The sequence below is a fragment of the Electrophorus electricus genome, chromosome 17, assembly GCF_041902795.1.
Source record: "Electrophorus electricus isolate QZ-2024a chromosome 17, ASM4190279v1, whole genome shotgun sequence".
Lineage (NCBI taxonomy): Eukaryota > Metazoa > Chordata > Actinopteri > Gymnotiformes > Gymnotidae > Electrophorus > Electrophorus electricus.
Genome location: NC_137513.1, coordinates 15,077,918 through 15,103,310, shown reverse-complemented (window position 1 = coordinate 15,103,310; position 25,393 = coordinate 15,077,918). Strand labels below are relative to the sequence as shown.

At 40.7% G+C, this 25,393-nt stretch overlaps 3 protein-coding genes across 10 annotated transcripts in view; 1 reads left to right on the top strand and 2 right to left on the bottom strand.

Annotated features, from left to right (window-relative positions):
- Positions 1 to 494: 494 nt before the first annotated feature.
- msl2a (MSL complex subunit 2a) lies at positions 495 to 5,183 on the bottom strand. The gene is made up of 2 exons (XM_027008604.3): positions 3,922 to 5,183; positions 495 to 3,809 (listed from the first exon to the last, which is right to left on the bottom strand). The coding sequence occupies exons 1-2, from the start codon at positions 4,061 to 4,063 to the stop codon at positions 2,329 to 2,331; spliced, it is 1,623 nt and encodes a 540-aa protein (XP_026864405.2). The 5' UTR covers positions 4,064 to 5,183; the 3' UTR covers positions 495 to 2,328.
- Positions 5,184 to 5,297: 114 nt separating this feature from the next.
- On the top strand, positions 5,298 to 15,793 carry pccb (propionyl-CoA carboxylase subunit beta). 2 transcript variants are annotated; one of them, XM_027008541.3, is made up of 15 exons: positions 5,299 to 5,570; positions 5,677 to 5,796; positions 8,264 to 8,332; positions 8,443 to 8,499; positions 8,957 to 9,070; positions 9,160 to 9,270; positions 9,810 to 9,918; positions 11,234 to 11,354; positions 11,772 to 11,853; positions 11,946 to 12,069; positions 12,319 to 12,426; positions 12,614 to 12,714; positions 14,092 to 14,190; positions 15,117 to 15,216; positions 15,490 to 15,793. In XM_027008541.3, the coding sequence occupies exons 1-15, from the start codon at positions 5,331 to 5,333 to the stop codon at positions 15,609 to 15,611; spliced, it is 1,677 nt and encodes a 558-aa protein (XP_026864342.2). In that variant the 5' UTR covers positions 5,299 to 5,330; the 3' UTR covers positions 15,612 to 15,793. The 2 variants fall into 2 exon arrangements, with proteins under 2 accessions (XP_026864343.2, XP_026864342.2); XM_027008542.3 differs by lacking the exon at positions 8,264 to 8,332 and having other exon boundaries at positions 5,298 to 5,570.
- Positions 15,141 to 25,393, bottom strand: part of stag1a (STAG1 cohesin complex component a) — a 37,275-nt gene continuing 27,022 nt past the window's right edge. For 4 of the 7 annotated variants that reach the window (XM_081700593.1, XM_081700596.1, XM_027008538.3 and 1 more), the window contains 25 exons: positions 25,189 to 25,312; positions 25,001 to 25,099; positions 24,839 to 24,918; positions 24,626 to 24,733; positions 24,418 to 24,532; positions 24,114 to 24,231; positions 23,627 to 23,730; positions 23,431 to 23,523; positions 23,251 to 23,340; positions 22,897 to 23,100; positions 22,545 to 22,615; positions 22,358 to 22,445; positions 21,899 to 21,979; positions 21,632 to 21,724; positions 21,365 to 21,539; positions 21,036 to 21,175; positions 20,541 to 20,642; positions 20,173 to 20,321; positions 19,238 to 19,366; positions 18,656 to 18,858; positions 18,142 to 18,379; positions 17,884 to 17,997; positions 17,422 to 17,536; positions 17,156 to 17,236; positions 15,945 to 16,970 (listed from right to left, as the gene is read on the bottom strand). In XM_081700593.1, the coding sequence (XP_081556719.1) occupies positions 16,947 to 16,970; positions 17,156 to 17,236; positions 17,422 to 17,536; positions 17,884 to 17,997; positions 18,142 to 18,379; positions 18,656 to 18,858; positions 19,238 to 19,366; positions 20,173 to 20,321; positions 20,541 to 20,642; positions 21,036 to 21,175; positions 21,365 to 21,539; positions 21,632 to 21,724; positions 21,899 to 21,979; positions 22,358 to 22,445; positions 22,545 to 22,615; positions 22,897 to 23,100; positions 23,251 to 23,340; positions 23,431 to 23,523; positions 23,627 to 23,730; positions 24,114 to 24,231; positions 24,418 to 24,532; positions 24,626 to 24,733; positions 24,839 to 24,918; positions 25,001 to 25,099; positions 25,189 to 25,312 (2,938 nt within the window). In that variant the 3' untranslated portion in view covers positions 15,945 to 16,946. Of the gene's footprint in view, positions 15,278 to 15,944; positions 16,971 to 17,155; positions 17,237 to 17,421; positions 17,537 to 17,883; positions 17,998 to 18,141; positions 18,380 to 18,655; positions 18,859 to 19,237; positions 19,367 to 20,172; positions 20,322 to 20,540; positions 20,643 to 21,035; positions 21,176 to 21,364; positions 21,540 to 21,631; positions 21,725 to 21,898; positions 21,980 to 22,357; positions 22,446 to 22,544; positions 22,616 to 22,896; positions 23,101 to 23,250; positions 23,341 to 23,430; positions 23,524 to 23,626; positions 23,731 to 24,113; positions 24,232 to 24,417; positions 24,533 to 24,625; positions 24,734 to 24,838; positions 24,919 to 25,000; positions 25,100 to 25,188; positions 25,313 to 25,393 lie in introns of those variants that run through there. The other 3 variants (XR_014117977.1, XM_081700594.1, XM_081700595.1) reach the window with 3 other exon arrangements.

Sequence of the window (25,393 nt, the reverse complement as noted above, 5' to 3'; positions counted from 1 at the left end):
CACCAAGAATACCTTTACCTTCTTTTTCCTAATCTGCTCAAAACAATCCATATAAAAGGATACAAGATACAAAGATACTGAGCATTAATACCCAGAGATAGTCTTGACTCTCCTCTTCCCCTTTTACACCCAATCAGTGGGTAACCATACAACCAGTTAGTCAGTTTTACCAGAACTGTCAGTTTATCTTTTACTCACTCAAACACAAATGGCTCACTGAATGTAGCAAGAATAGCAACCTCCATTTTAGGAGATGCCGCAACTCCTTTCACCACTCCATAGTTTTGTTTTGTTTTTTTAATCACAAAAAGCCCACATTGCTTTGTGTTACGGAAATTTCCATTTCTATTGTCACATTGGACCAATTATTGGCCAGATATTAAAGCAATAATACCCTTGAGTTGTAGTTGTGGATAACTGCAGCTAAGTAAAATTAATGCTGTCTGAACTTGGTTCTATATTCTCAGTGTAATAAAAAGGAGCCAGACACACACTTGAAAAACAAGAAATAAAAAACTATAATTTATTTTTGGAGCATTCCATAATTTTCAATAAAGGTGGCAGTGAATAAATGAACATCAGGTTCCATGTAATTAGAAAAAAATCAAGTAATGAGTTCAAGTAATGACCAAACAAAAAAGTAAAAGAAGAATGAAACAATGCTAGTTTCCTAACTAACTGTGTTTTATAGTGGCCTAAGATCTACCTAAAAGAATATTTTCAATATTTGGTCAAAGCACTACTGATAGTGTTTCATACATAAGGTTGAGACTTAACCTACCCTGTCTATGTATAATACTGAACAGCACAGTGTAACAGTAACATCTCAGCATCTGGTCACTGAACAGGAATTGCAACTGCAGGACATGATCAGAGTGAACAAACTTCAATATAGTGAGGTGATCAAGGTGCTTATGTCCAAACAGGTTTAAATACTCAAACTTGAGGAGAAAAAAAAAGAGATTTTTAATCATAAATCACACTAGCATTGATTGTGATTCATGTATTGCTTAAAAATAAGCATCTGAGAAATATTCACTGGCAACAAAACAGCAAAATGAATACTCCAGTATTTGCAACCATAAAGTGTGTCTACATTCCTACATTTGCCTGCATTCAGGCATTTGTGACATCATGCTGGCAATGTGGTGAGGTGGTTCAAACCAGCTCAACCATCATGTCACAGAGAGGAGTCTGCCATGAATTAGCTTATCATACGATTTGCTGTCAATAGACATAAAGCTGACAATGGAGGAGGATTATACAACACAAGACCATGTCTTCTCTACGTGAAGGCTCCAACTATTAACTTCCTGGAAATCTGGAACAAAAGGCCTTATGTCCTCTATGTGACAATTCCAGAACACATGGCCATGTATTTGCTACCTGACAACCCCCTGGGTTTGGAACATCATTAGGATTGATGTTCCTTATGTTCAAACCCCTTACATTATACAGAAAAAATTTCTTTCTCCTCATTACATTAATAACCAGGGTACATTTACCGGAATAGGGTCATTTTATAATATGAAATCTGACCATTTTTAAGGTAAATAATTGTATTGCTCTTTTGCATTTTCTGCAGTAAATCTGACTTTATCCCAACAGTTCTGGAGACTGACAGAACTGGCTTTACTGAGTATAAGTGCTAGATTTCAGATAACTTTTTGCATCCTACATTTTTTCACAGTAAAATTTACCCATGACAGACAAACCAGCTGGAAAACCAGTGAATGTCATCACTTCTTTTTATGAAACAAACAAAAAAACATTTGATAGTCTTAATTCTAAAAACCTGCAGGTATTAAGAATTTTCTAAAAACAGATTGTTACTCTCCTAGTGATTAAGTGTTCAATTATTAAATGATTAAAAAAATCTTTAAATGGCAGTATGACTAGATACTGGGGAGTAGTTATGAATTTATGAAAACTGTTGGACTCCTGGCCAAACAAAAATACTGGCTTTTTAAACTGTTTTATCATCACTATAAAATCACTGAAACAGATCAAGAGAATTAATGTCTAATAATACAACTAACAACCACTTTTTTGACTGCCACCTGGAGAAAAAAAAAAGTTCATTCCTTTTCACACTTGTTCAAAATTTAAAAACAAGAATGAATAAAAGAATGCAATTAGCAACCACCTTCACATGCTCAGTACAGTACAGTTGTGAGTATGACAGTTACAGGCTACAACAGCCTGACAAATGAAAGGTTGGAAAAATCAAAATCAGTTAAGCGGAATATGGACATGACCATAGCTGCCCAATTGCTACCCCCATCCTGTATAAGACAGACACTGTTTCAGTAGGGACAGCCTTTAACACTAAAAATGCATTTCAATGGGCTCTTTAAAGTTGGCTTCCTTCTCTGGGCTGCCGGAAAGGAAGGATGCCATGGGTGAGGCTGCTGACAGGCTGAGTACACCTGCCGCACTGCCAGCACTCATCACTGAAATGCTGGTGAGGTTGATGCCCAGTGTCAGCCGGGTCTGCTCCAGGGCTTTCTCCGGCACAGCAAACGCCTCCAGCTTTTTCTCACCGTTTGCCATGTAGGAGTTCTGGCAACCGCGGCAGATGCAGTCTTGGCAGGCCTTACGGTTGGAGTAGCATGGACAACGCTGGCCCCTGCAGGTAAGGACACTTGGGTTCTGAGTGGCTCTGCCACACTTGCAGCCTTTCTTTTCTTGGGACTTTTTGTACACCACTTTGGTAGGATTCCCAGGCACAACCCTGTCCTTGGCCTTAACCTTGGCCTTAGGGGCTCCAAATTTAGACTTTGATGGCACCTTTTTAGTGCCAACATCTGTGTTCTTCTGAATGTTCTTAGTGGAGTCCAGCAGTGTCCTGCTGGCCTCCAGAACTCCACCGTTGGGCACTGACATGGGTGGACACTGCTCTCGGGGTACAGTCGCTACCTGTGGAGGCACGGTGGCAGCCACGCAGGGTTTCTGCATGAAGCAGGCAATGGGCAGAGGCTGCAGCATCTCGCTGTCACTCTCTGATCGCGAGCGCTTCCGGCACAGCCGTACCTTCCTGTGAGCTGGGGCCAGGCAGGTGATGCCCGTCTGAGGCTGCTGTGGGTGAGCAAGCGGCAGGGCGCCACTGGTCACACTCTGGGAGTCCTGCTCACACAACTGGGCTGCGATGCAGCTCACACTGACGAATGCTTGCGACTTGGCCTTTGCACAACTGGACTTCAGGCTGCCAAGAACCTCCTCCTTACTGGGGAGGACAGGGCTGGTGGTAGCAGCCTGTCTCATGCTGCCATCTGAGATGTTTGATGTTTGCTGTGGTGTAGCCAGATCACCACTGCCAGGGGTTGCTTCTGGACTGCATGAGACTAATTCAGACTTCTCATTCTTGAAAGAGGGCACACCTTTCATGTGCTGGCCCGAAGACACACCACTGGAATCAGTCTGTCTTAGGCAGCTTGCCAATGTTTTAGGCTGAGGACTGTCTGTAGGACAGCCCTGCTGTGGGAAAATTATCCTGGGCTCTTCCAACACACCAGACTCCATGTGCTCCTCTTTCACACCCAGCACCTCATCCAACATGCACATTACTTCGTCATAGCCTCTGACTCGTGATGCTGTCTGTTCAGCTGTTGTGAATGCTGCAATGTATTCGCACAGACTTCTGTAGCAGTCCACTAGAACCTTGAGCTGCTTGTTCTCTTCAAACTGCTGGGGGTTCCTGCAGCAGCTGCATGGTGGCTTCAGCTTTAGCATTTTGCCTTTACAGTCTCTGCAGACACAGTGCTGGCAAGCAGAACTGCATGAGACCAAAGGATCGTGGAGCAAATTGCCTGTTAATGAGAGGCATGCCAGGGAGACATTTTAATAGCTATCCATCAAAAGACAAAATTCTGGTAAATGTTAAAATGCATGCAATATATTACATTTGTTAGGGCTACCTACCACAGACAAGACAGGAGAGGGAGTCTCTGAAGAAAGGCAAGACGTTAAACAGATCTCCGTAAGATTCTGGGGCTTGTGGATCACACTGAAGCACTGCACGACACGCAGACACATACAGCGCGGTAGCGTTCACTGGGTTCATTTTGCGCGGTATAACAGAACGAAAGAGCAGATTTGGTGATTAAAGAGAACGTTGGTGTGTATCTTCGTGTAGAACGAGATTCCCAGTGTACAGTGATGCCGATAATGCATTCAACCTGGCTTGATCCCACACCTCGAACGATGTGCACAAGAAAATCCAAGCATGATTTACTGGCTGCAAAGGCAGTTGGAATCGTTTACTGACTAACATATTAACGTTTAATATTTGCTATTAGTAATAGGGTGTGTAAACTCCCACTTCTCGTATATTCTGAGTGTTACTTCTGTCAATGATCAAAATGCATCTCTGGTTTAAAATGTGCAGCTAGCCTAGCCAAAACAGGAAATACAAATTTACAATCCAAACAAACAAAAAAGCGTCGCGTGTTCTCTAGCTAGGTAACCTAGCTAGCCAGCCAATATATACAATGGAGCTACGTAACGCCCAAACGGATACTATATATACATATATCTTCTCTTAAATATGATTCGAAGTCATTTATTGCTGCAGTAGCTAAAATAGTATAAGCTAGCTAACGTTAGCGTTATATATTACTGGATCGATAGACCCGCAGCACGTAGGGAAAGCTTGATGGCTGGCTAACGTTAGCTAGCTAGCAAGTACTATCGCATAAGGTTTAGCCTAGCAACAATATTGTTGGCCACAATGTTAACCTTTTCCTTTTTGTTTAACCTGACAGGCATCTGTTCTGTGGAAAGGTGTGTTACAAATGTTATTGATATATCCGCACTTTCAAATATCCAGCTCGTTCAGCAAGGGTTAAGCTGCCATTCCGTTGGTTATCAATTCCATAGATACTAGTGACTTTCGCACGAGCATGAAAAACGAGAGCATTTCAAAAGAGAAGTGTTAGCTATGATGTTTACTGCCCCTGGTGGCTAATACCATGAACTCACCAACCACAACCTAGCTTAGCTTTAGAAAGCGAAAGCCAGTTGTGTCTTTCAGCGTAAATATGACCATAGATACTTTAAACGGAGCTGATGCATCAGTTAATAACAATTGATATTGTTGGCGTCTAATTAATTTAATACATGCTTCGTTGGCGTAGCCGATTCATACGAGCGAGCTAGCTCGCAGTACTTGGTATTTAGATAACATACGTAAACTGCAGTCTCTAGCACATCTTTGATTGGTTCCCTTAATAACGCCCCCACAAAAAGCATTAATGATTGGCTGTAAAAGCCTGGTAGCTTGTGATTGGTTCAGATGCATTACGTCCGTGTGTCCTCCTCGGTGCATAGCAATGGCGACCTATACCCTTGTACGAAGTAGCAGGTTTTTAGCAGGCATCAAATGCCCCTTTACTTCACTAGTCCATGTTACGAAAGGTACTGTTGCTACTGCTGTTATAGGATCTAGACTGCTACACAATTCACGATGGTATTCTATTAGTCACCTCTCTGTGCAAGACAGAATCGAAGAGAAACGCAGGGCTGCGCTGGTGGGAGGTGGACAGAAGAGAATAGACGCACAGCATAAAAGGGTAATCTAAACTAAACCAAAATCTAAACCCGTACACAGCATCGACCGTTCAATTCAGAAACTATTAACTGGATTTTTGAGTAATTTTAGTAATGAAACTTTCGCAGGGTAAACTAACCGCTCGAGAAAGAATCGATCTGTTAATGGACCCCGAATCCTTCGTTGAATATGACATGTTTGTTGAACATCGCTGTGCTGACTTTGGGATGGAGGCGGATCACAACAAGGTAGACTTACGTGGTGTTCTCCTAATTTTAACGTGTGAAGCAAACATTTGATGTGGCCATTTTTGCTCAGCTGTGAGTGATCTGGCATTGCTGTGTACAGTCATGGCAAAAAGTTGAGTTTGACAGATTTGGGATTTCACAAAGTTTACTGCCCACTTTAAAAAAAAAATGCTTTTGTCAGATGTTTATGGTATAGTGAAGTACAATACTATCATACGTTTAACCTTTATTGACAAATGCATCCAGTTTAAGCGAAGACATTTATAGTGTTGACCCTTCTTTAAGACTTCTGCAAGTCACCTTGGCATGCTGGATATCAGCTTGTGGGCAAAATCTTGACAGATGGCAACTCATTCTTGCCTAATCAGTGCTTGGAGTTGGTCAGTTTCTGCATTTGTTTGTCCACCCTGTTTGAGGATTGACCACAGGTTCTCAGTGGGATTGAAATCCGGGAAGTTTCCTAGCCATGGACTCAAAACGTCAATGTTTTGTTCACAGAACCACTTGATCACTTTTGCCTTGGTGCTTGTCATGCTGAAAAAAGCATTGTTCAGCACCAAATTGCACCTGGATTGTTGGGAGAAGTTGCTCTTGGAGGTTGATACCATTCCTTATTCATGGTAGTGTTCTTAGGCAAAATTGAGTAAACCCACTCCCTTGGATGAGAAGCAACCCCACCTAAGAATGGTCTCAGGATGCCTCACTGTTGGCATGACAAGCTGAGTGCTACCACGAATCCTTTCTTCTCCAGACAATCCTTTGTCCAGATGTCCCAAACAGTGTGAAGGGGGCTTCATCAAAGAAAAATAACTTTACCCCAATCCTCTGCAGTCCAATCCCTATACTTCCTGCACAATGTTAGTCTGTCCTTGATGTTTTTCTTGGAGAGAAGTGGCTTCATTGCTGCCCTTCTTGACACCAAGCCATCCTCCCAAAGCCTTCGCCTCTCTGTACATGCAGATGCCTTCTGCCATTCCTGAGCAAGCTCTGCACTGGTGATGACCCAATTCTGTAGCTGCATCCTCTTCAGGAGATGGTCTTGGTGTTAGCTTCAGGGTGCCTAGGAAAGTCAAGCATTCTTAACTGCAATTGAACTTCTCTCCTTGATGTTCTTGATTCAATAAATGGTTGATTTAGGTGTTATCTTATAAGCAGCAATGTCCTTGTCTGTGAAGCCATTTTGATGCACATATTTCCTTGGAGGTAACCATGGTTAACAGAAGAAAGCATCAACCACCACCACCCTTTTAAAGCAACCAGTCTGCTCTTCTAATCAGTATGACAGAGTGATATCAGCTGCCTTGTTCTCGTTAACACTTTCTCCTGAACGAGATCATCACTGAAATGATGTTAGCAGACCATTTTGTGGCAAGGCTGAAATGCAGTGGCTGGAATGCAGTAATTCTTGTGATTAAGTTAATTTTCATGGCAAGGAATGACATTGCAATTCATCTGATCACTCTTCAGAATCTAGAGTTAATGCAAATTGCCACCATATAAAAACTGAAGCAGCAAATTCTGTGAAAACCAAAATTTGTGCTAGTCTCAAAAACGTTTGGCCATGACTGTATTTCAATATAACAAGCAGACCTGGTATGGTTACTTAAAAAATGTGTGTGTGTGTGTGTGTGTGTATATGTGTGTGTATATATATATATATATATATATATATATATATATATATCTCTAGTGTGTGTGTGTGTGTGTGTGTGTGCAACCTATTCAAAGCATTACTATATTAAAGTAACACAATCTGATTACTTTGTGTTACTTTTGGATTGTTATCCCATTTAACTGCCAAAGTTTGGGAAAACTGGTCCCCTGCAGTATGGCCACATAAAGCTCCCATAAGTATTTGTTCTGTGTAGACTCATGAACAACTTATCAGATATGTAAAGTTCTGATTATAAATGTCTCTTTCTGGCAGTGCAACACTGATCAGAAGGCCATTTGCTGTACAATGTCAAAATTTGACATTCTTGTCAAATTAGGCTCTACCATTATAAACTTTCTAGATAGATATAGAATGTTTTGGAATCAGTGAGAACAAAGGTCCTCATACAGAACATATGGTTGGAATATATAAATTAAAACACAATAAGAGATCATGCACTCATTTAAAAATTTTGCTGAAATTGAATGGTTCTTGAATCCCACCCATTTTAACTAAACTGTACACAGGAGTTTATCATATGATAATGACTGCAGGACATAACATGAGAGAAATTCAGAGTGAATGACTGACTTTCTGAGCTTCAGTAGCATAAACTGATTACAAAGAAATCATTTAAGCAAGATAACTTTTGCTTAACATGCATAATGTCATATGAAACACATCCAAGACTCAGAAGATACCCTGGGCTGAACAAAATGAATGGGGCACATTTTAAACCTTTAAGATGCTAGCTGTTGAACTTTAAAAAACAAAAAAAACAAAACATTTTGTTGACATTGTACCTGGGTGCAGTATCCAGGTGACAGTGTGGTAACAGGACAGGGCAGAATCAATGGAAGACTGGCGTACGTTTTCAGTCAGGTGTGTATCTGTATCTGCACTACACATTTCCTCTGTACATGCAGTTTTTTGTTTTTGAGATTAACTGATGTCATGGGATGAAGCCTGTCATGTCTGTTCTTTCATTTCAGGACTTCACTGTGTTTGGAGGCAGTTTGTCTGGAGCCCATGCTCAGAAGATTTGCAAGGTGAGCTCTGATCAACTGCAGGTCCTGGTTTCAATATAAGCTGTGCTTTGTGCTGGCCCAGAGCAGAGGCACCAAAGACATAACAGTGTTATCTTTGGTTGTAAAGTGTGGCTGGATCCTTTCTCACTTGTGATTGTGCAGCCAATCAGGCATCTACATTGTCACACTTTAAAACAGTCTGACAGAAAAATGCAGTGACCTTTCAGCAGACGCCTGCTAAAAGTGTCTTTCACTAAGGTGGCAGAAAAGGAAGAAAAATCTATAAATTGTTTTTTTTTTTTTAAGTGATTCAAGTTAAACATCTAAATTCTGAAATGGCAGTCAATGAAGTTTGACTCATGTTCATGTCCCAATATTTTTTTTCCCTGTCAGTCTATTAGTTCATTACTTAATCAGCTACACGTCAGCTCAGATTTTTCTGATGTGTGTTGTAGTAAAGTTTAGTTTTGATTGGTAGATTATGGATCAGGCGATGATGGTGGGAGCTCCTGTTATCGGTCTCAACGACTCAGGTGGTGCCCGTATCCAGGAAGGGGTAGAGTCTCTCGCAGGTTATGCAGACATCTTCTTAGTAAGTGGAATGACTCAAACATACTGTGTAGCTGAACAGAAGTGTGCAAGGTGTGATCTTGACCTCTCATTTCCCTTTTTGTATCCCAGCGGAACGTGATGGCTTCAGGTGTAGTCCCACAGATTTCTCTCATCATGGGCCCGTGTGCAGGTGGAGCTGTGTACTCACCTGCACTAACAGACTTCACCTTCATGGTTAAGGTAAAAGGTCATATTGAAGGTGACATTAGCTGATGGCCGTGTTCATACACAGTCTTGCCTTGATAGCCTGTGAAGAGAAAAGATAAACACAGTTGTTTTGTAAATACAAGGAGAACTGAACATTAAGGTTTAAGGTTAAATTTATTTGCAGAACTTAAAAGAATTTAATCTAAACACACAACAAAACTTTTAGAATATCTCTTTATAGTGGTAGATATAGATTAAAAATATAATTATCATGGTTTATCAGGAATATATGAAATTTTTGTTTTATTAATATTAATTAATACTTAAAGTTTTTTTTATATAACTGCCTTTAGACCCATGATCAGTTGGGGTATTTTCTTGGGCCAAATGTACAATTCTTCTTCTTCTTCTTTGTCTTTTTCTTCTTAGTATTACACTTTATTATTATTATTATTATTATTATTATTAGTAGTAGTAGTAGTAGTAGTAGTAGTAGTAGTAGTAGTAGTAGTAGTAGTATTATTAATAAATATATTGTTATATATTGTTAAATTAACTGAATTTTTTGTCAGGACACATCATACCTCTTCATCACAGGACCTGATGTGGTGAAGTCAGTCACTAATGAGGATGTGACACAGGAGGAGCTGGGTGGAGCAAGGACCCACACTGCTGTGTCTGGCAAGTATTCTGCCCAACAGGGCTTCATGTTAGTGGTAGGAATAATTAGTGTGAGCTCATTAACATAATTTCAGCTTTTTACAGGGCAAAGTTTTGTTTTGTTTTCTTTTTAACAACAAGCAGTTTGTGACTGAGATGAGAGACATTTTAATAAATGGTTTCATTGGACCTGCTCCTCTTTTACCTTAAGGAAAATGGATACAGTAGTATGCGAATGTTTGGGAACCAATGGTCAAATTACACATTTTGTTGTTGGTGGTTTTATTACTGAGAAGTAGTAAACAGCCTCTCTAGCTAATTAAACATAAAACACAACATTTTCGGCAAATCATAATGCAGTTACTCTTTCATAACATAGAAAAAGAACCTTCTTCCAGGTTCTTGACCATTAGGTGGAAGTTTTGATTTGCCTTTCTTACCAGTATTCAAGTTCTCTCTTTGTCCGTGTGGACACTGATTACTTTCAGATCTTTAGAGAGTTGCTTCGAAGAGTGGTTGCTGAGTGTTAGCAAATGGTTTAAAGAGTTAGAGAATCTGTAAAGCTTGGAAATTGTTTTCCACTAAATGTTACTGTATAATTTATGATATGCATGAAACCTAATTTCATAATCAAGGTCTGAGACCTTGTCAAAAGAAAAGTGAGTCTTGGGTGGTTATTTTTATTATTATTATTATTATTAGTTGCATTTATATAGCGCCTTTCTCAAACTCAAAGTCGCTTTAAAATGTTTGTTTTTTTTTAACACACTTACACACCTGATGAGAAGCGGCAGCCAATTTGCGCACAGCGTACTCTCGATCAGAAACCACAGCCTCACAGGTTGTCCAAACATTTGCCCAGGCCACATTGATGATTTTGAATTTATGTTATAAAAGACAGAGGAACTGTGTATTAGTATTTCCTAAAATATTGTGATTTTTGTTTGACTAGCAAAAGAGGCTACTACTTCTCAATTACAAAAACGCCAAAATGTGTAATTTGCCCATGGGTGCCTCAATCATGTACGTCATATATGTAGACCTATATGCTGGTCATCCCTAAAACCTGTACAAAAGAGCAAAATTTAGCTATAATGACCCCAAACTTTGGTGTTCTGTCCTTGACACCTGTTCACAAAATTTGCGCTATTAAAATTAATCTCAAGATGCATAGGTTTTTCTTTGTCTTTTTATTTAATAGTTGATTTTACATTTTTGTATGTTTTTAATTTTTTTTACTGTTTTAAATGTAATGTTTTAAAAAGTGCTATAGAGAACTTTTATTCGTAATACTTTATAATTAACGGGAACACGTCTGTCCCTCTGTGTCTGTTAGGTGTGGCTCATAGGGCCTTTGAGAATGATGTTGATGCTCTGCTGAATCTCAGAAACTTTTTCAACTTCCTTCCACTGAGTAACAAAGACCCAGCACCTGTTACTGAGTGTCATGATCCCAGGTAAAGGGACTGGCTACTGGTGTACTTTTTATAAATCCAATACTGTTAGGAGGACATCTAAAGCTTCCTTGGGTTTGTGAAAGCCACTATATAAATGTATTATTATTATTATTATTATTATTATTATTATTATTATTATTATTATTATTGTGTGTTCATATGTTGATCCACCAGTCTTAGAAGGATATGTTAGGATGTATTTGTTAATCCATGGTCATGTGAATCCCTCAGGAGTCACATTGTATTAGTATTTCTTTCAGTCCTGCACTGCAATAAAATTGATTATGCACCCTTTGTGAAGGAGGAGGGAGTCATTATTTAACTTGCGAGGCTTTATGCAGTTAATTAATTGACAGTCTTTTTCCTGGACTTGTCTATCACTCTGCTGTTAACTGTTGTCCACTCTTGTGTTCTTAGCGATCGTCTGGTCCCTGGGCTCGACACCCTGGTCCCCTTTGAAAGCACAAAGGCATATGACATGCTGGACATCATTCACGGTGTATGTTTGCCTTACTTGTAGATAGGTGTGATGTTTAAACCTTGTACATTTGAATGCAGAGCTGCTATCGTGCCTGTCTATCTGTCTCACAGATAGTGGATGAAAGGGATTTTTTTGAAATCATGCCAAACTATGCCAAGAACATTGTGGTGGGCTTTGCCAGGATGAATGGTCGTACTGTTGGCATTGTGGGAAACCAGCCAAAAGTTGCATCAGGTACAGGTGCTGCTTACTGCAGAGCCTGCTCCCACACCTTGCTCCCACACCTTACTCAGTAATTCCTCTATACTGATATAGCCCATTCCAGCATTACTAATAATTACTAATGTAATCCTGGGATGGAGCTACAATTTAATGGTCTAAATTCACTTTTTTTACCTATTATTTTGCATTTTCTTCCTGTCTCACCATGTCTACCCCTGGCATTCTCTGTCTGTCTGTTCTTACTGTCATTGAAACATTGAGGCTGCTTGGACATCAACTCTTCAGTAAAGGGCGCACGGTTCGTCAGGTTTTGTGATGCTTTTAACATTCCCATCATCACTTTTGTGGATGTTCCTGGATTCCTCCCAGGTAAGAAAAGAGCAAAACCTATTACATGCTTTTAAAATTTTTTTGAAATCTTTTTAAATGGCTTTAATGTCTCATTATGAACATCTTCATGATGGTGTTCTCCTTGCATGCCACAGTCACACACTTCTAATGGCCTAAATTAAATTGCTCGTTTACACATTTTCATTAGCATTCTGTGACTCTGCAGGCACTGCTCAGGAATATGGAGGCATTATCAGGCACGGAGCCAAACTGCTTTTTGCTTTTGCAGAGGCAACAGTTCCTAAAATTACTGTAATCACGAGAAAGGTAAGGGACATAGTTGGGTGCATACGCACACACGCATACACTATTGGTAAGCATGCATACACAGAAGTTTTAGAACACCCACATTTTTCTAGTTGTCATTGACCTTCAAGTAATCCAAGTCTTATTAATAACCTGAAATGGTACGATTGTACGAGGTAAACTGTCAAAGGATAAAAATTTTTTTAAAATAAACTGAAAGCTGAGATGTACAAAAATTGCATTTTAAGGGAGCGAGTCACTGGTGAACAATGTACAGATTTTCTGTACCAATGTAAGTAAATTAAGCTTTGAAAATTGATGAAAACAATTCCTACAAGTCTCCCAACCTTTGCTGTTTAACTTACAAACCCTCTGTCTATATAAAAGCATTGTTGGAACAGACTGTTACTCCACTATCTAGGGCAGGTTTTAGATGTTGTTGGACTGCAGTATGTAGTATATTGCTACTGTAATTCAGAAAAACTAAGTAATTAACAAGGGAAGCCATTATAAAGAAGTACAGGTCTTTCCTTTTAAAGAAACTGCAAATAAGCCAGCATGTTGGTGAGTGGTTTCCCACACCATCAAAACACACTTGGAGGAAAAAAAAAATTAGTTGTATCCAATTCCTTCCCATCAGGTTAGTCTCCCCGGACACATAGCAGCTACCAGTCAGGGAGGGCGAGGGCTGTCATATGCTTTCTCCAACTGCACATCACATCTTTTCGAGTTGTGGCTCATGCAGCATCCGGGGGTAGAGTAACACTTTTGCCAATCATAGTTGTGTGACGGTGCTATCCTTCAATGTCACTGTAATGGACAGCAGCGAGAGTATACCACCCCTCCCTCACTGAGAGCATTTGTTTTCTGAGACTCTTGGCCATAGAGAGCTGTGGCATTATTACAGGACCACACTTTTCTGTTGCAAATCTCAATTTCAACTGTGAAGCGAAGACTTCAAGCTGCAGGTTTGAAGAAGCATGAAGATGGCAATAAAAAAGAAAAAAAGAGACTTGCCTAGGCCATGCAGCACTGCCAGTGAACTGCTGAAGGATGGAAAGTCTTCTAGACCAATGAATCAAAATTTTAAATCTTCTGTTCATCACAAACAGGTGAAAGGATGACTCCTCAATTTGTGAGCCCCACTGTCAAGCACAAAGGAGAAAGTGTGATGTTTTGTTGTATCCAGAGTTGGCAATGGACAAAGAATGACTGGCACCCTGAACGAACAGGATTAGCACAGTATTTTGCATTGTTAATCAAAGTCCATGATTTCTTTTTTTCCCCTCAGATCGTCTTTGTTCTATACTTTAGTTTCAGCGTACACCGAGACATCTAACACTTTTGAATGATAGTGTATGTATGTGGTTGTTAGCTGAATCCCGTTGATCCCTGCAGGCTTATGGAGGAGCATATGATGTGATGAGCTCCAAACACTTGCGAGGAGATGTAAATTATGCCTGGCCATCAGCTGAAGTGGCAGTGATGGGTGCCAAGGTAAAGCCGTTCAACTTCTGCTCCCTCCACCCTCTAAATGATTGTTTCCTCCAAATTGTAAATTAAAGGTGCCAAAGAATGCATTTGTGCAGTTTTTTAAATTGTTCGCTGATGTCTACATAGAAGATATGTGACCTTGAATGACCATTATTGGTAATGCATGGTGCATTTGCCAGAGGGGTGATTGAACCACTGCCCCACACACTATATCTAAGCAACTGAAGTACTTAGCTTCTCAATTATATTGATGAAATATAAATTAGGAATTTACATGACAATGGGAAACTGGCAGGAGAATAAAATTAATCTCCATGTGACTAGGTTATCATACTATTTAGTTAGCTTTGTTTGGAGCTTCCTAGTAGCCAATATTACCTATACTAGCTCGTTTTCAATTTTGAAAACAACAACGTTGTCGGCTCACTGAAACTTTGTGTAACTGGCACAAAATGGATAATAGCATGACTAGCTACTTACAGGTTGCAGTTGTGATTGTGATGCCATTAAAGTTGAAACTGCCCCTCTTCAGTGTGAAACACAGAGCGAATCTTATGTCAGTGTTCTCCAAAAGTAATGTTTTTCCTTATCCATTCTACAATACCAAAGCTATGGTTTCAGAGTTTCACTTTGAAGAGTGTGTTCCAAAAGAAGTGTTTTCAGTGGTGAAAGGAAATGACTTGAAACACAGACAAGTCATTGTATATTTGGAAAAAGATTTAGGCCAGTTGCTGTTACCAAGTTAGCCTTGAAGCCTAAGTGCAAAAATGAAAACCATGCCAGAGACATCACACACCAAACATGTTCTGGATGATGTACTATAAATGGATAATTGTGTGCATTCCATTTTTTTTTGCTGTAGCATTCTTTAAATAAAACAGTGGAAAAGCTGTACAATGTGATTACCATGTTTCTGACTCTCTTCCCAGGGTGCTGTGCAGATCATTTTCAGGGGTAAGGAGAACCAGGCAGAGGCAGAGGCTGAGTATGTGGAGACGTTTGCCAATCCCTTCCCCGCTGCTGTCAGAGGTACGACCGACACACAGGCTTGTGTGTCTCCTCCCCTAGCATGCTATTATGATGCAGGAGCCTTTGGAAGTGTGTGAATGTGAGAGTGAGAGTAAGTGTAAGGGGGAAGAAGAAGAGAGAAAGAAACTATGAAAATGATGACAGGGAAGGATATTTTTATGCACAATTGGACATGTCAGCATGAGTGTACAGGTGCTGTAGTCAGTAGCAGCAGGTATGGATGATTTCAGCGGGTGAGGGCAGTGACATATATAAACTTTTTTTTCCCCTCAGGCTTTGTGGATGACATCATCCAGCCATCTACCACCCGTAAGAGGATCTGCCGAGACCTGGAGGTGCTGGCTAGCAAAAAACAGACTAATCCCTGGAAAAAGCATGCCAACATTCCCTTGTAAATCGCAACCCTAGATTCTCTTTACTGATATCCTGAAAACATTGTACATTTTCATAAATCATAATGAGAAAAAAAAATCATATCATGAATTTTTCACTGTGCCTTACTCAAAATATGATCGTTGGGTACACATGTAATAATGTACAGTATGTGTTATTGCAATAAACACTCCAAAAGTCAGTATCCAAGTTTTTTAAACTGGGTTTTCATAAATGTGCAGGAGTAAAAATAGTTTCCCTTTGAATTAACATCACATCAGCTCTAAGTTGTACAAAAGAACACTGTATATACCAAAATATACAATTTACAGGTAAATACCTAAAAGTATATAGAATATACAGAGTATAGAAAAGTGCTTAATTTTGTAACTATTTTGTAGCTAGTCTGATATGATGTGTAATTTGTTGACAGTATATGTCTCATAAGACAGACAAATAAAGCACAAGGTATTACACTGGAAATTAATTCTGTTATACCCACATGATATGTTTTATTTGCCTGGTGGAATGATATTACAGGGCTTCATCATTCCAGGCCAGACAACATTAAAATCCTTCCTCCGTTTGGCAAAAATATGTTCAAACAGATTCGTATAAACTTGTGACAAAAATGTAACTTTCTTACATCAACAAGAACTGACAGCAGGGGTTTACAGAAAACCAAAGTACACAATGTAATGCATTTTGAAAAGTTATAAGAAAGAGAAATGCATCTTGATCTTTGAATATTTACATGACCATGTAATTTTGAACCAAATCTACCCATGTATACAGGGATGACCAGAAAGGTAGGTTACTGCAGTGGGAAACTAAAACATTTTGAGAAGTGATTAGTGACGTGACATACTACTGATTTCAATAATTTACATGGCAGAATGGGTTTGGTGATGCAACAGACAACTACAATAAGGTCTGATTGCACCAGGGATCTTAAGAGGATAGTTGAAACAGACCTGTAGGTGTGTGATATGACTCCAGCATGAAGAAAACTGAACCACAATATAAACAAACCCCAATATGACTGGACTGAGACAAAGTAGGAAATTTACCACTTAAACTAATTGGATCCTCCAAAACATCACAGGATCATGGTCATCCACAGTGGAGTACAAACACTCTCCGAGCAGATGAATTAAATGGATTGCATTAAAACTACAGCACTTTTAAATGGGCATTGCCTTTACTTGTTGGTTAAAACTTGTCTTCCTGTTTGAAATCCAACATGGCAGAAAGACCAGGTTCTGCTGCAGGAAATGAACACCAGGGCTTTAAGACAGAGGTTTGTGTGTGTCCTTGGTGGCAAGAGCCCTTGCAGGAGAGTATATTTGATATGCATTTCAGAACATAGGCATCGTAAAACCCTGGGAGAAAAAATACACGAATTAGAAAATGTTACCTTTCCAAACTAAGCTATTTTTATTTAAATTAATGTATATTGCAGAAATCCACTTGAACAGATCCCCTGAGGGATTGAAATTAAACCATGCTGAGGAAATAATTTTAGAGAGGCTCCATAACATAGGATAACATCTCTATAACATCTTACCGATTCATCCTCTATCATGCCGGCAGATTCGAAGAAGTCAGGTCTCAGTTCAACCCTCTCACGCCGATTCCGAGATGGAGGCTGGCAACATAGGACCACAATATATCAACCAGGATTCACAGAATATCAATCAGTCAGTCATACCAGGATTCACAGAATATTAACTAGTCAGTCATACCAGGAGTCAGTCACAAATAAACTTTACTACATACTCAGAAAATCAGAGTTTTGGCAGAATAATTAACAAAAACTAAAGCAGAACAGACCAGGTCAATGACTATTGTGTCCTCAAATTCTTCATTCATGTCTTCTAGCTGTCCGTGAGATGACATCATGACATCCTCAAAAATGGGCTCAGCATCATCTTCCATCATACCTCTTCTACACACACAACACATGCAGCCCATCTTATCACATAACGCACCATCTGTTACTAAAAAAAGCTTCAATAAACATTTAGTTTTAATGTGCAATCATATGCCATATTTTCCTACTTCTATCCAAATTATATTAAAATAATAATTCACCAATAAAATATAATAATAAAACATACTATTACTACTAGTAATAATAATAATTTCTCACATGTATACTGCCTTACTTTTTTGTTTTGTTTTAATTTTTTTTTGCTTTTCTTCCACCCCTTTTCATATCTTATACTATTTTCTGATTGGGGGCATCACTCATGGGTGTGGCAGTGTGTGTGATGGAAGGGGAATGTTAGTTACACTGTGTGCCGAACTGCTCCACTCCTGGACTTCATGTAGTTCACAGCTGTGTGCTCCTTCCTGTTCAGCTCCTCCGGTTTGTGTTGACCAAGCCAAGACATCTGCATTTGTGTACTACGAGAGATAGGATAGTGAGAGTGACTATTAGATATAGAGAGACAGAGACATCTGATATGTCTGTATTTTGGTAGTTTGGCTATTAAAGTTAAATACTGTCTTATAAAGCAGGTGCTGAGCTCATGCTGATTCTTTCATTACCCGTGGACGTAGTCAGGCTCGGGGCTGTGCTCAGACTCCTGCTCTGGAGTGTGATCAGGGACGTGGCCAGGGACATGGTCGAGGGCATGTTGTGGTTTCTCTCGCAGTACTGTGGATGTGAGCTTGGTTGCGGGAAGCACTGTGGATGTGAACTGGGGTGGGGGCAGCACTGTGGATGTGAGCTGGGTGAGTGGCAGCTGGTCACCTCTCATCACCCATAAGCTCTCCACACTCTCCTCTGAAAAATCATAACCCACCCCAACATGGCACAAAACACAAAATATTCATGAATACTAAATATTCATGAAGACTGAATGTTCATGAATACTGAACTTGATATTGACCTTTTTTTGCAATGATGCCAAAGCAGAGCATGACATACTATTATAATACTTTATTTTAAATCTCTATTTATTAAGTGTCATCTAGAGCACATCATTAGAACCATGAACTTATTAAACTGGCTGCAGGTTATAGTAAAACTCGTAATGACAGAGACCTCCATGTCTCTCACCCTCTGTGCGTTTCTTGTGTACCAGGGGCCGGCCCTTCTTGCTGCGGAGTGAGCCCGTCTTGCTGCTACCACCGCTGGTGATGGACAGACGGTCGTCATCGCCACCCGTCAGCAGTGAGTTGCGGTAGGATATGAGAGGCAGCCACACATCCTCCCGCCTCTGTGCCATCTGCTCTGACAGGAATTTCTCCAGGTACGAGTGGCTGAACACACCAGGCACACAGATTGACACACACACGGCAAGAACTTACGTGGCATTTGTAGTGTCTGCATTTTTACTGACAGGTATACAGCATACTGCAAGAATCTTCTTTACAAAGAGCAAAATACAATGGAATCAAATCATATCTATTATTCGTGGTCTGGGTGATCTTTCTATATATAGGTGGGTCATTTTTGATAGCTAAACCGCTTGTGCATACTGTAGGTAAGATGTATAGAATACCACTTGCACAACTACATCAAAACTAGCAGAGAATGAATTTTATCTGCAAATACTAACTAAATCCTGGCACAGTACAGACGCACACAGAGAGATGCACAAACATGCACACTTGCACATGAAACAGCTGAGAAATGTACACTGTTTTTTTGTCTTGCCGAAGCAGCTTAGAGGAAAATTCACAGAGGACTTCCAGGAAGGCCAGATTCAGGGGTGGGTAGTCAGGACCTTTTGGGTTCTGGTACTTGAAGGCAAACTCAATACCATCCCTGAGAAAAGCAAAGAGGGCTACAGTAACCTCAATGTCAGGGCAATACAGTACAGCACCCCACAACACTGTAAAACACAACACAACACAGCTCACTGCAGCACAATATTACATAAACTATGCATAACGGTTATGAAGAAGACTGCACAAGGGCATGATAAATTGGGAGAGTACACCTTGTTATTGGTCACTGTTCTTCCCCTTGGTGTGAAGCCACAGTGTTACAGTTCACAGCTCTGTTCTGAGCTCGTTCACTTATATCATCCCTCTCGCACCCTTATATCCTCCAACTCTGGTCTTCTTATTGTCTCTCAAAATCGAAACTTAACTTTGGGTGGCAAATCCTTTAGTGTTGTTTCTCCTAAACATTGGAATGCTCACCATAACTGCTATATTGTCTTCCATCAAAATTCATCTTAAAACATACCTCTTTACTATGCTTTATTCTTCCTAGTTCTTTTTCCACTCAATGTAAAGCATCCTTGGGTTTGTGAAAGGCACTATATAAATCTAGCTTATTATTACTATAATTATTGTTGATCTACACACTGACCATCGGGACTCTGTGTGGAAAACAAGAATGTGTGTAGTGTTGTGGTTCTCTAGCTGGAGCTGGAGAGCACTGCTTTCTTGCACAGGGAATTCTGCTTTCCTACACTGGGAATTCTGATTTTCTATGCTGGTAATTCTGCTTTCCTACATTGGGAACTCTTCTTTCCTGCACTGGGAATTCTGCTTTCCTGTGTTGGGATCTCTGCTTTCCTGTACTGTATTTCCTCCACTGAGAGCCATTTGTACCCATCTTACTTATGTAGTGTGGCCACGGCCTCCCTGGTCTTGATCTGGTCGAGGCCAAAGGTTAGGGCAAAGCGTCGTGCCAGCTCCTTAATGCCGGTGACAGGTGAAGACGTGTGGTCCAGACATGGGCCCTGCTCCGGGACCAGCTCATTAAAGAGCTATGGCACACAAGCAAAGATGAAGTCTTTACTAAAAACTCCAGCAAAAAAGAATTAAACAACAGGCTCCACAAACTGTCATGTGAATCTGTGACTCAGTAGGATCAACATTAAGCAGTTTTATCAATGAAATCACTGGAAATAAATAAAACAATGATGAGGAAATCTAGCAGAAGAAGAAGAAGAAGAAGAAGAAGCCAACTCTGTGCACACAGATACCTGCTGCAGACTCAGGATGAGCGTCTTGGCACACAAGATCTTGTCCATTTGTCTTGTCTTGCTTAGTGTCTCCTTAATAATGTCTCCATAGTCATTGCAGTACTGAAGGCAGTTTAACAACAACTGATTACAGACTCATTATAGCTGTATCATACTAGCTGTTTCTTGGCTGATGAATTTATTTAATTCTACACCATGCTATGTGATCTTGGATTATTTATTTTATATCAGTAGCATGCTATGTGATCTTGGATTATTTATTTTATATCAGTAGCATGCTATGTGATCTTGGATTATTTATTTTATATCAGTAGCATGCTATGTGATCTTGGATTATTTATTTTATATCAGTAGCATGCTATGTGATCTTGGATTATTTATTTTATATCGGTAGCATGCTATGTGATCTTGGATTATTTATTTTATATCAGTAGCATGCTATGTGATCTGGGATTATTTATTTTATATCAGTAGCATGCTATATGAGCTTGGCACCTTCATGTAGTGCTTGAAGATGTCTGCAGCTGCGGGCATGTCTACAATGTCGTAGATTATGAGTTTGCTGAAGGCAGCCAGCAGGTTCCTTCTCTTGTGTAAAGCCTCAATCTTGTTGGCTTCATCTTCCTCATCACCCTCTGTGAACAAGCAGTACCATTTGTTTAGTGGCTTCTTCTACAAAACAAGAATCTGGGTCACATACTGGCATAAGCCAGCTAAGAAAAGAGGTGCCTCTTAGTTAAACGATTATTGTTCTTCCTTGAACTCATCTGTACCTGAGATACCTGAGACTATGGCCTATGGAATTATGAGCCTAAGACACTTACCCATGCTCTGGTTCTCATCATCCTGCTCGATGAAGACATGGTCCAGGACGAAGCTAAGCAGCTCATTTTGCAGTGTGGCATCTGGATTGAAGACAAGCGGATGCAGCGCCTCCCTGCTCCCCGCAGTTAGCTGGTGACTGTACACCATCAGCAGGTCACACAGCAGCATGAAGGCCTGGAGGAAGAGGGGGTGGAAGACGCTATGATGTCCATGGCAGTGCAGTGTTTCAGACATCCGCTTGGACCAGCAGCACCTCTGCTGCTCACCTGTTCTTTAACCAGCGTGTTGACATTGGATAAACACTGCTGACACACGAACAGAAAAGATTTGATCACTCTTCTAAGTGCTGCTAGATCATCCTGAGAGAAAGGAAAAACAAAAATAAATAAATTATGAAGTTGCTGTAGCCATGAATATTTTATTATCTTCTGTTTCTCAGGTGTATATACTGCTGTTCAACCACCAAATCACGTTTGCAAAACAAGAACTAATATAAAAAAAGACTTTTATTCTGGCAGAAGGGTGGGATAAACCTTAGATGGGGAGCCTTCTGTGATCTTCACCAGCTGCCACAGGATTGAGTAATGGGAGCACTGAAGAGCCTGAACTGCAATCTACAGTACAGACAATGTAGCAAAGACAAAATGAAACGGACAACATGGAGCAGACTATACATGCTAGAGAATACTGGTCAGAAGCCATCAGCTAGATACAGCAAGTTTAGCAAGTTTCAAGGATCAGGGATGACACTCCTCCCTGATCCTTGGTTAAGACATACTACATCCCTCCAAGCTAAATATGGGTAGTTATATATGTCCTGAATAAGATCTTATTGACCAGCAATTGGAATCATTGTGAAAACTGTAGCTGGAATTGCAGAGTTGTCAATGTAGCTTTCAAGTTATTAAGTGGTTGGTATTTGCCTGAATTAGCATGCTGGTTTGCTCAGGTGGACGTGTATGCATTACTTGAACAAAATCAAACTTTTGTACCTGTTCTGGCATTGACCCCTGTTCTATACCTGCTCTTAACAGCCGGTAACAGTTCCGAAACAGGTCCCACCTGGTCAGATCGTGGGCACTAGCAGATAAATACAGTACAAAACATCAAATATCTCACACAATTCAGCTTGCAATTGTGGATAACAATTGAAAGGCTCAGAGAAAACCTGGGACCCACTTGTGAAAAGCAGTGAGTCTCTTGAGGTTGGACAGAACATTGTAAATGTCATCATCATCTGCGTCATCCCCCTGTAGGTAAGACAGGTGCAGGAAAGAAACAAGTGTTGGAGCAAAACACAGACACACACACACACACACACTCTACATGAATTTACACTCATGACATGACTGTGATAATCTGGCTGTTAAAAGCAAGATTTTAATTAGCTTGTTCTAAAGCGTCCTCCTTTGTTCAGTCTACTTATTTCAATTATCATATTTACTGCCAAAGCAAATACTGCATATATGTGTAAGAATATGTTCTGTTATGTGTGTGTGTATGTGTGTGTGTGCATGGAAATCCATGTAACCTCCTGCAGCAGGTCCTCCACTGCATGACTGAAGCGATCTGTCATCTCGTCGATGAGCTGGCTGCGGGCAATGCCTACACGGTTCATGATTGTGAACTCCTCACTGCACAGGATGCTGTAGGTCTTACTACATGCCTCCAGCACATCTGCTTCCGTGTGCTTTTCCACCACAAACCTGATCTGCTTCAGCAGACCGTCCAGGTGCTGTGCAAACACGCACACACATATATGCACACACACGCATGCAAACACAAGGTGCTGGTGAAACTTTAACCAATGTCCTATGTTAGTGTTTAACAAATGTTATTGGTTAACATTAAATGTGTCAAGTCTTGTGATTGAAGCTTTTCTGACCTTCTCCATCCTCCCAGCACTATAAACTTCCAGATCGAAGAACTGGGGAATCTGTAGCAGGTTGGCCACCTTCTCAGATTCAGCCTGGTACTACACAAAGCACACACAAGTGTTATTTAAATCGCACACCAAATGTAGCTAAAGAACAGAGACAGCATATGACCTTGAATCAGATCTTACCTTTGACAGTAGCATTGGGAGAGCCATGATAAAGTGCTCTGTGAGCTTGTTCTTGTCATCAATCTGTGTCTTCCTCTCTTTGGCAGTCAGCACCTACACACCATCAAGATTAAAAAGATCAAGACCAAGATCCAGCAGAATTGGGAGTACGACTGATCAACACCCCCAGTGTGATGAGAGGTGCATGTGGGCTGACCCGTTTGCCTGCTCCCCTGCCCACGGGTGGATGGGCCTCTGCAGCTTGGCGAATGGTGCAGACGATGACCTCGATCAGAGCACTCTCCTGTCTGTCTGACAGAACTGCAAATAGGGTGAGACACATTGAAGTGGTCTGACAGAAGGTGATGTGTGAGGAGAGAGTATGATAATCAGTGTACGTTCTGTCCACTCTGCAATAGTGTAGCAATATGCAGAAGTATTTATGTAACTGAATATAACAGGGTTCTCCCTGCTGTACAAGTTCAAGATGAGTATAGGAGTAAGGGATAGTGTAATACCAGTGCAGTAGTACAATAAATTATCATACCCTGCCTGCTGTAAAAGTATAAGTGTAGCAGTAGGGGCTATTGTAGTACGAGTGTAGTAGTATACTGAATGATCATACACTCCCTGCTGTAAATGAATGAGTGTAGCAGTAGGGGCTAGTGTAGTATGAGTGCAGTAATACTACTGAATGATCATACTCTCCTCTCCCTGCGTAGGCTCCTCCAGCAGCAGCTCAGTCATACACTCCCAGTCCTTCAGCAGCTCCTGAGAACACTCCCACAGGCTGTCCACCAGATATGCAGCATGCTCGTGGAGCTGAACACGTAAACAGAATCGAAAAAAATCGATTCTGCAGTTATGCTATTATGTGTTCATTTATGGAGGTTGCAGATTAAGTTTGTGATCTCAGTATGATGAATGTATGACATAAGTGTGAAAGGTGGGTATGGTAAGTATGCATCTGTCTATGAGTGTGTTTGTAAGTTTGTGGTTTGTGTGTACCTCACTCTCCAGGAAAAAGAGCACTAACATCCTGATGAGGCTCCCGTTTGGACTGCACCTCCCCCTGCGTTTTGCCAGAGCCTCCTCAACCTGGGGGTCATGTCTGCTGAACAATCTATACACGCACACACACACACACACACACACACACACATTATAGGGTGGTACTGAGCCAAGGGGAGGAAGGGAGGGAGGGAGGCTAACATACTTGCTGTGGAGGAACTCTCCTGCTGCGACTGCCATGGGTCTGTGTGCAGAATACACCAGGTGATACACATTCTCACAGTCCTCATTGGACAGCGCATCCTTACTGTCACTGCAAACACACACATACACAGAATATGTCATCCAAGAGAAGGGAAGGATAAAGCCAGAAGTTCAGCTGTGTGTCTGCCTATCTGCCTGTGACACTGTAACTCACTGCAGAATTAGGGTGACTAATCTGATTGCCTCCACTGCCACATCAAATTCTTTATCTAGTGTCATCGACACTATCCGGTCCTGTGGGAAGGTATAACATTACAATCAAGCACACACAAAGGGATGGACAATTCCGATGGGTACAAATGACACTTTTCATCACCTTAAAACGGTTTGTGAATAGCTCCAGCTTTGGAAAGAGCTCCTGGTTGGTGTAGAGGCTCTGTAAGGCTCTCAAGCATTTCAAACGTACTTCACCTTGCTGTGAGGACAGCAAAGAAGATTACTCATCTGAAAGAAGCACAGGTCAGAGTAAAAGCTCATGGAGATATGGTTTTGTGGGATGCATACCCGGTCATGTAAAGTCCACCCTACATACTTAAGGTAACTGTCGTTGAGGAAGGCATCACTGTACATTTTCATCCACACTCCAATCTCCTCAATGCAGATGGCTCTGATTTCAGCAATCGCATCCCTTCATGTCACACACAAGATCCAGGGACTAGCTCATGATTATGCAGTTACACTGAGTATGCAATTAGTGTGCTGCTCTGTA

Excerpts from the sequence above, each read along its gene's own strand:
- msl2a (XM_027008604.3), bottom strand. The coding sequence starts at position 4,063 with ATGAACCCAGTGAACGCTACCGCGCTGTATGTGTCTGCGTGTCGTGCA. Across the intron at positions 3,810-3,921 it reads CCTCTCCTGTCTTGTCTGTG|GCAATTTGCTCCACGATCCT; the intron begins GTAGGTAGCCCT and ends TCTCATTAACAG.
- pccb (XM_027008541.3), top strand. The coding sequence starts at position 5,331 with ATGGCGACCTATACCCTTGTACGAAGTAGCAGGTTTTTAGCAGGCATC. Across the intron at positions 9,071-9,159 it reads GTTATGCAGACATCTTCTTA|CGGAACGTGATGGCTTCAGG; the intron begins GTAAGTGGAATG and ends TTTGTATCCCAG. Across the intron at positions 12,070-12,318 it reads CCAGCCAAAAGTTGCATCAG|GCTGCTTGGACATCAACTCT; the intron begins GTACAGGTGCTG and ends TGAAACATTGAG.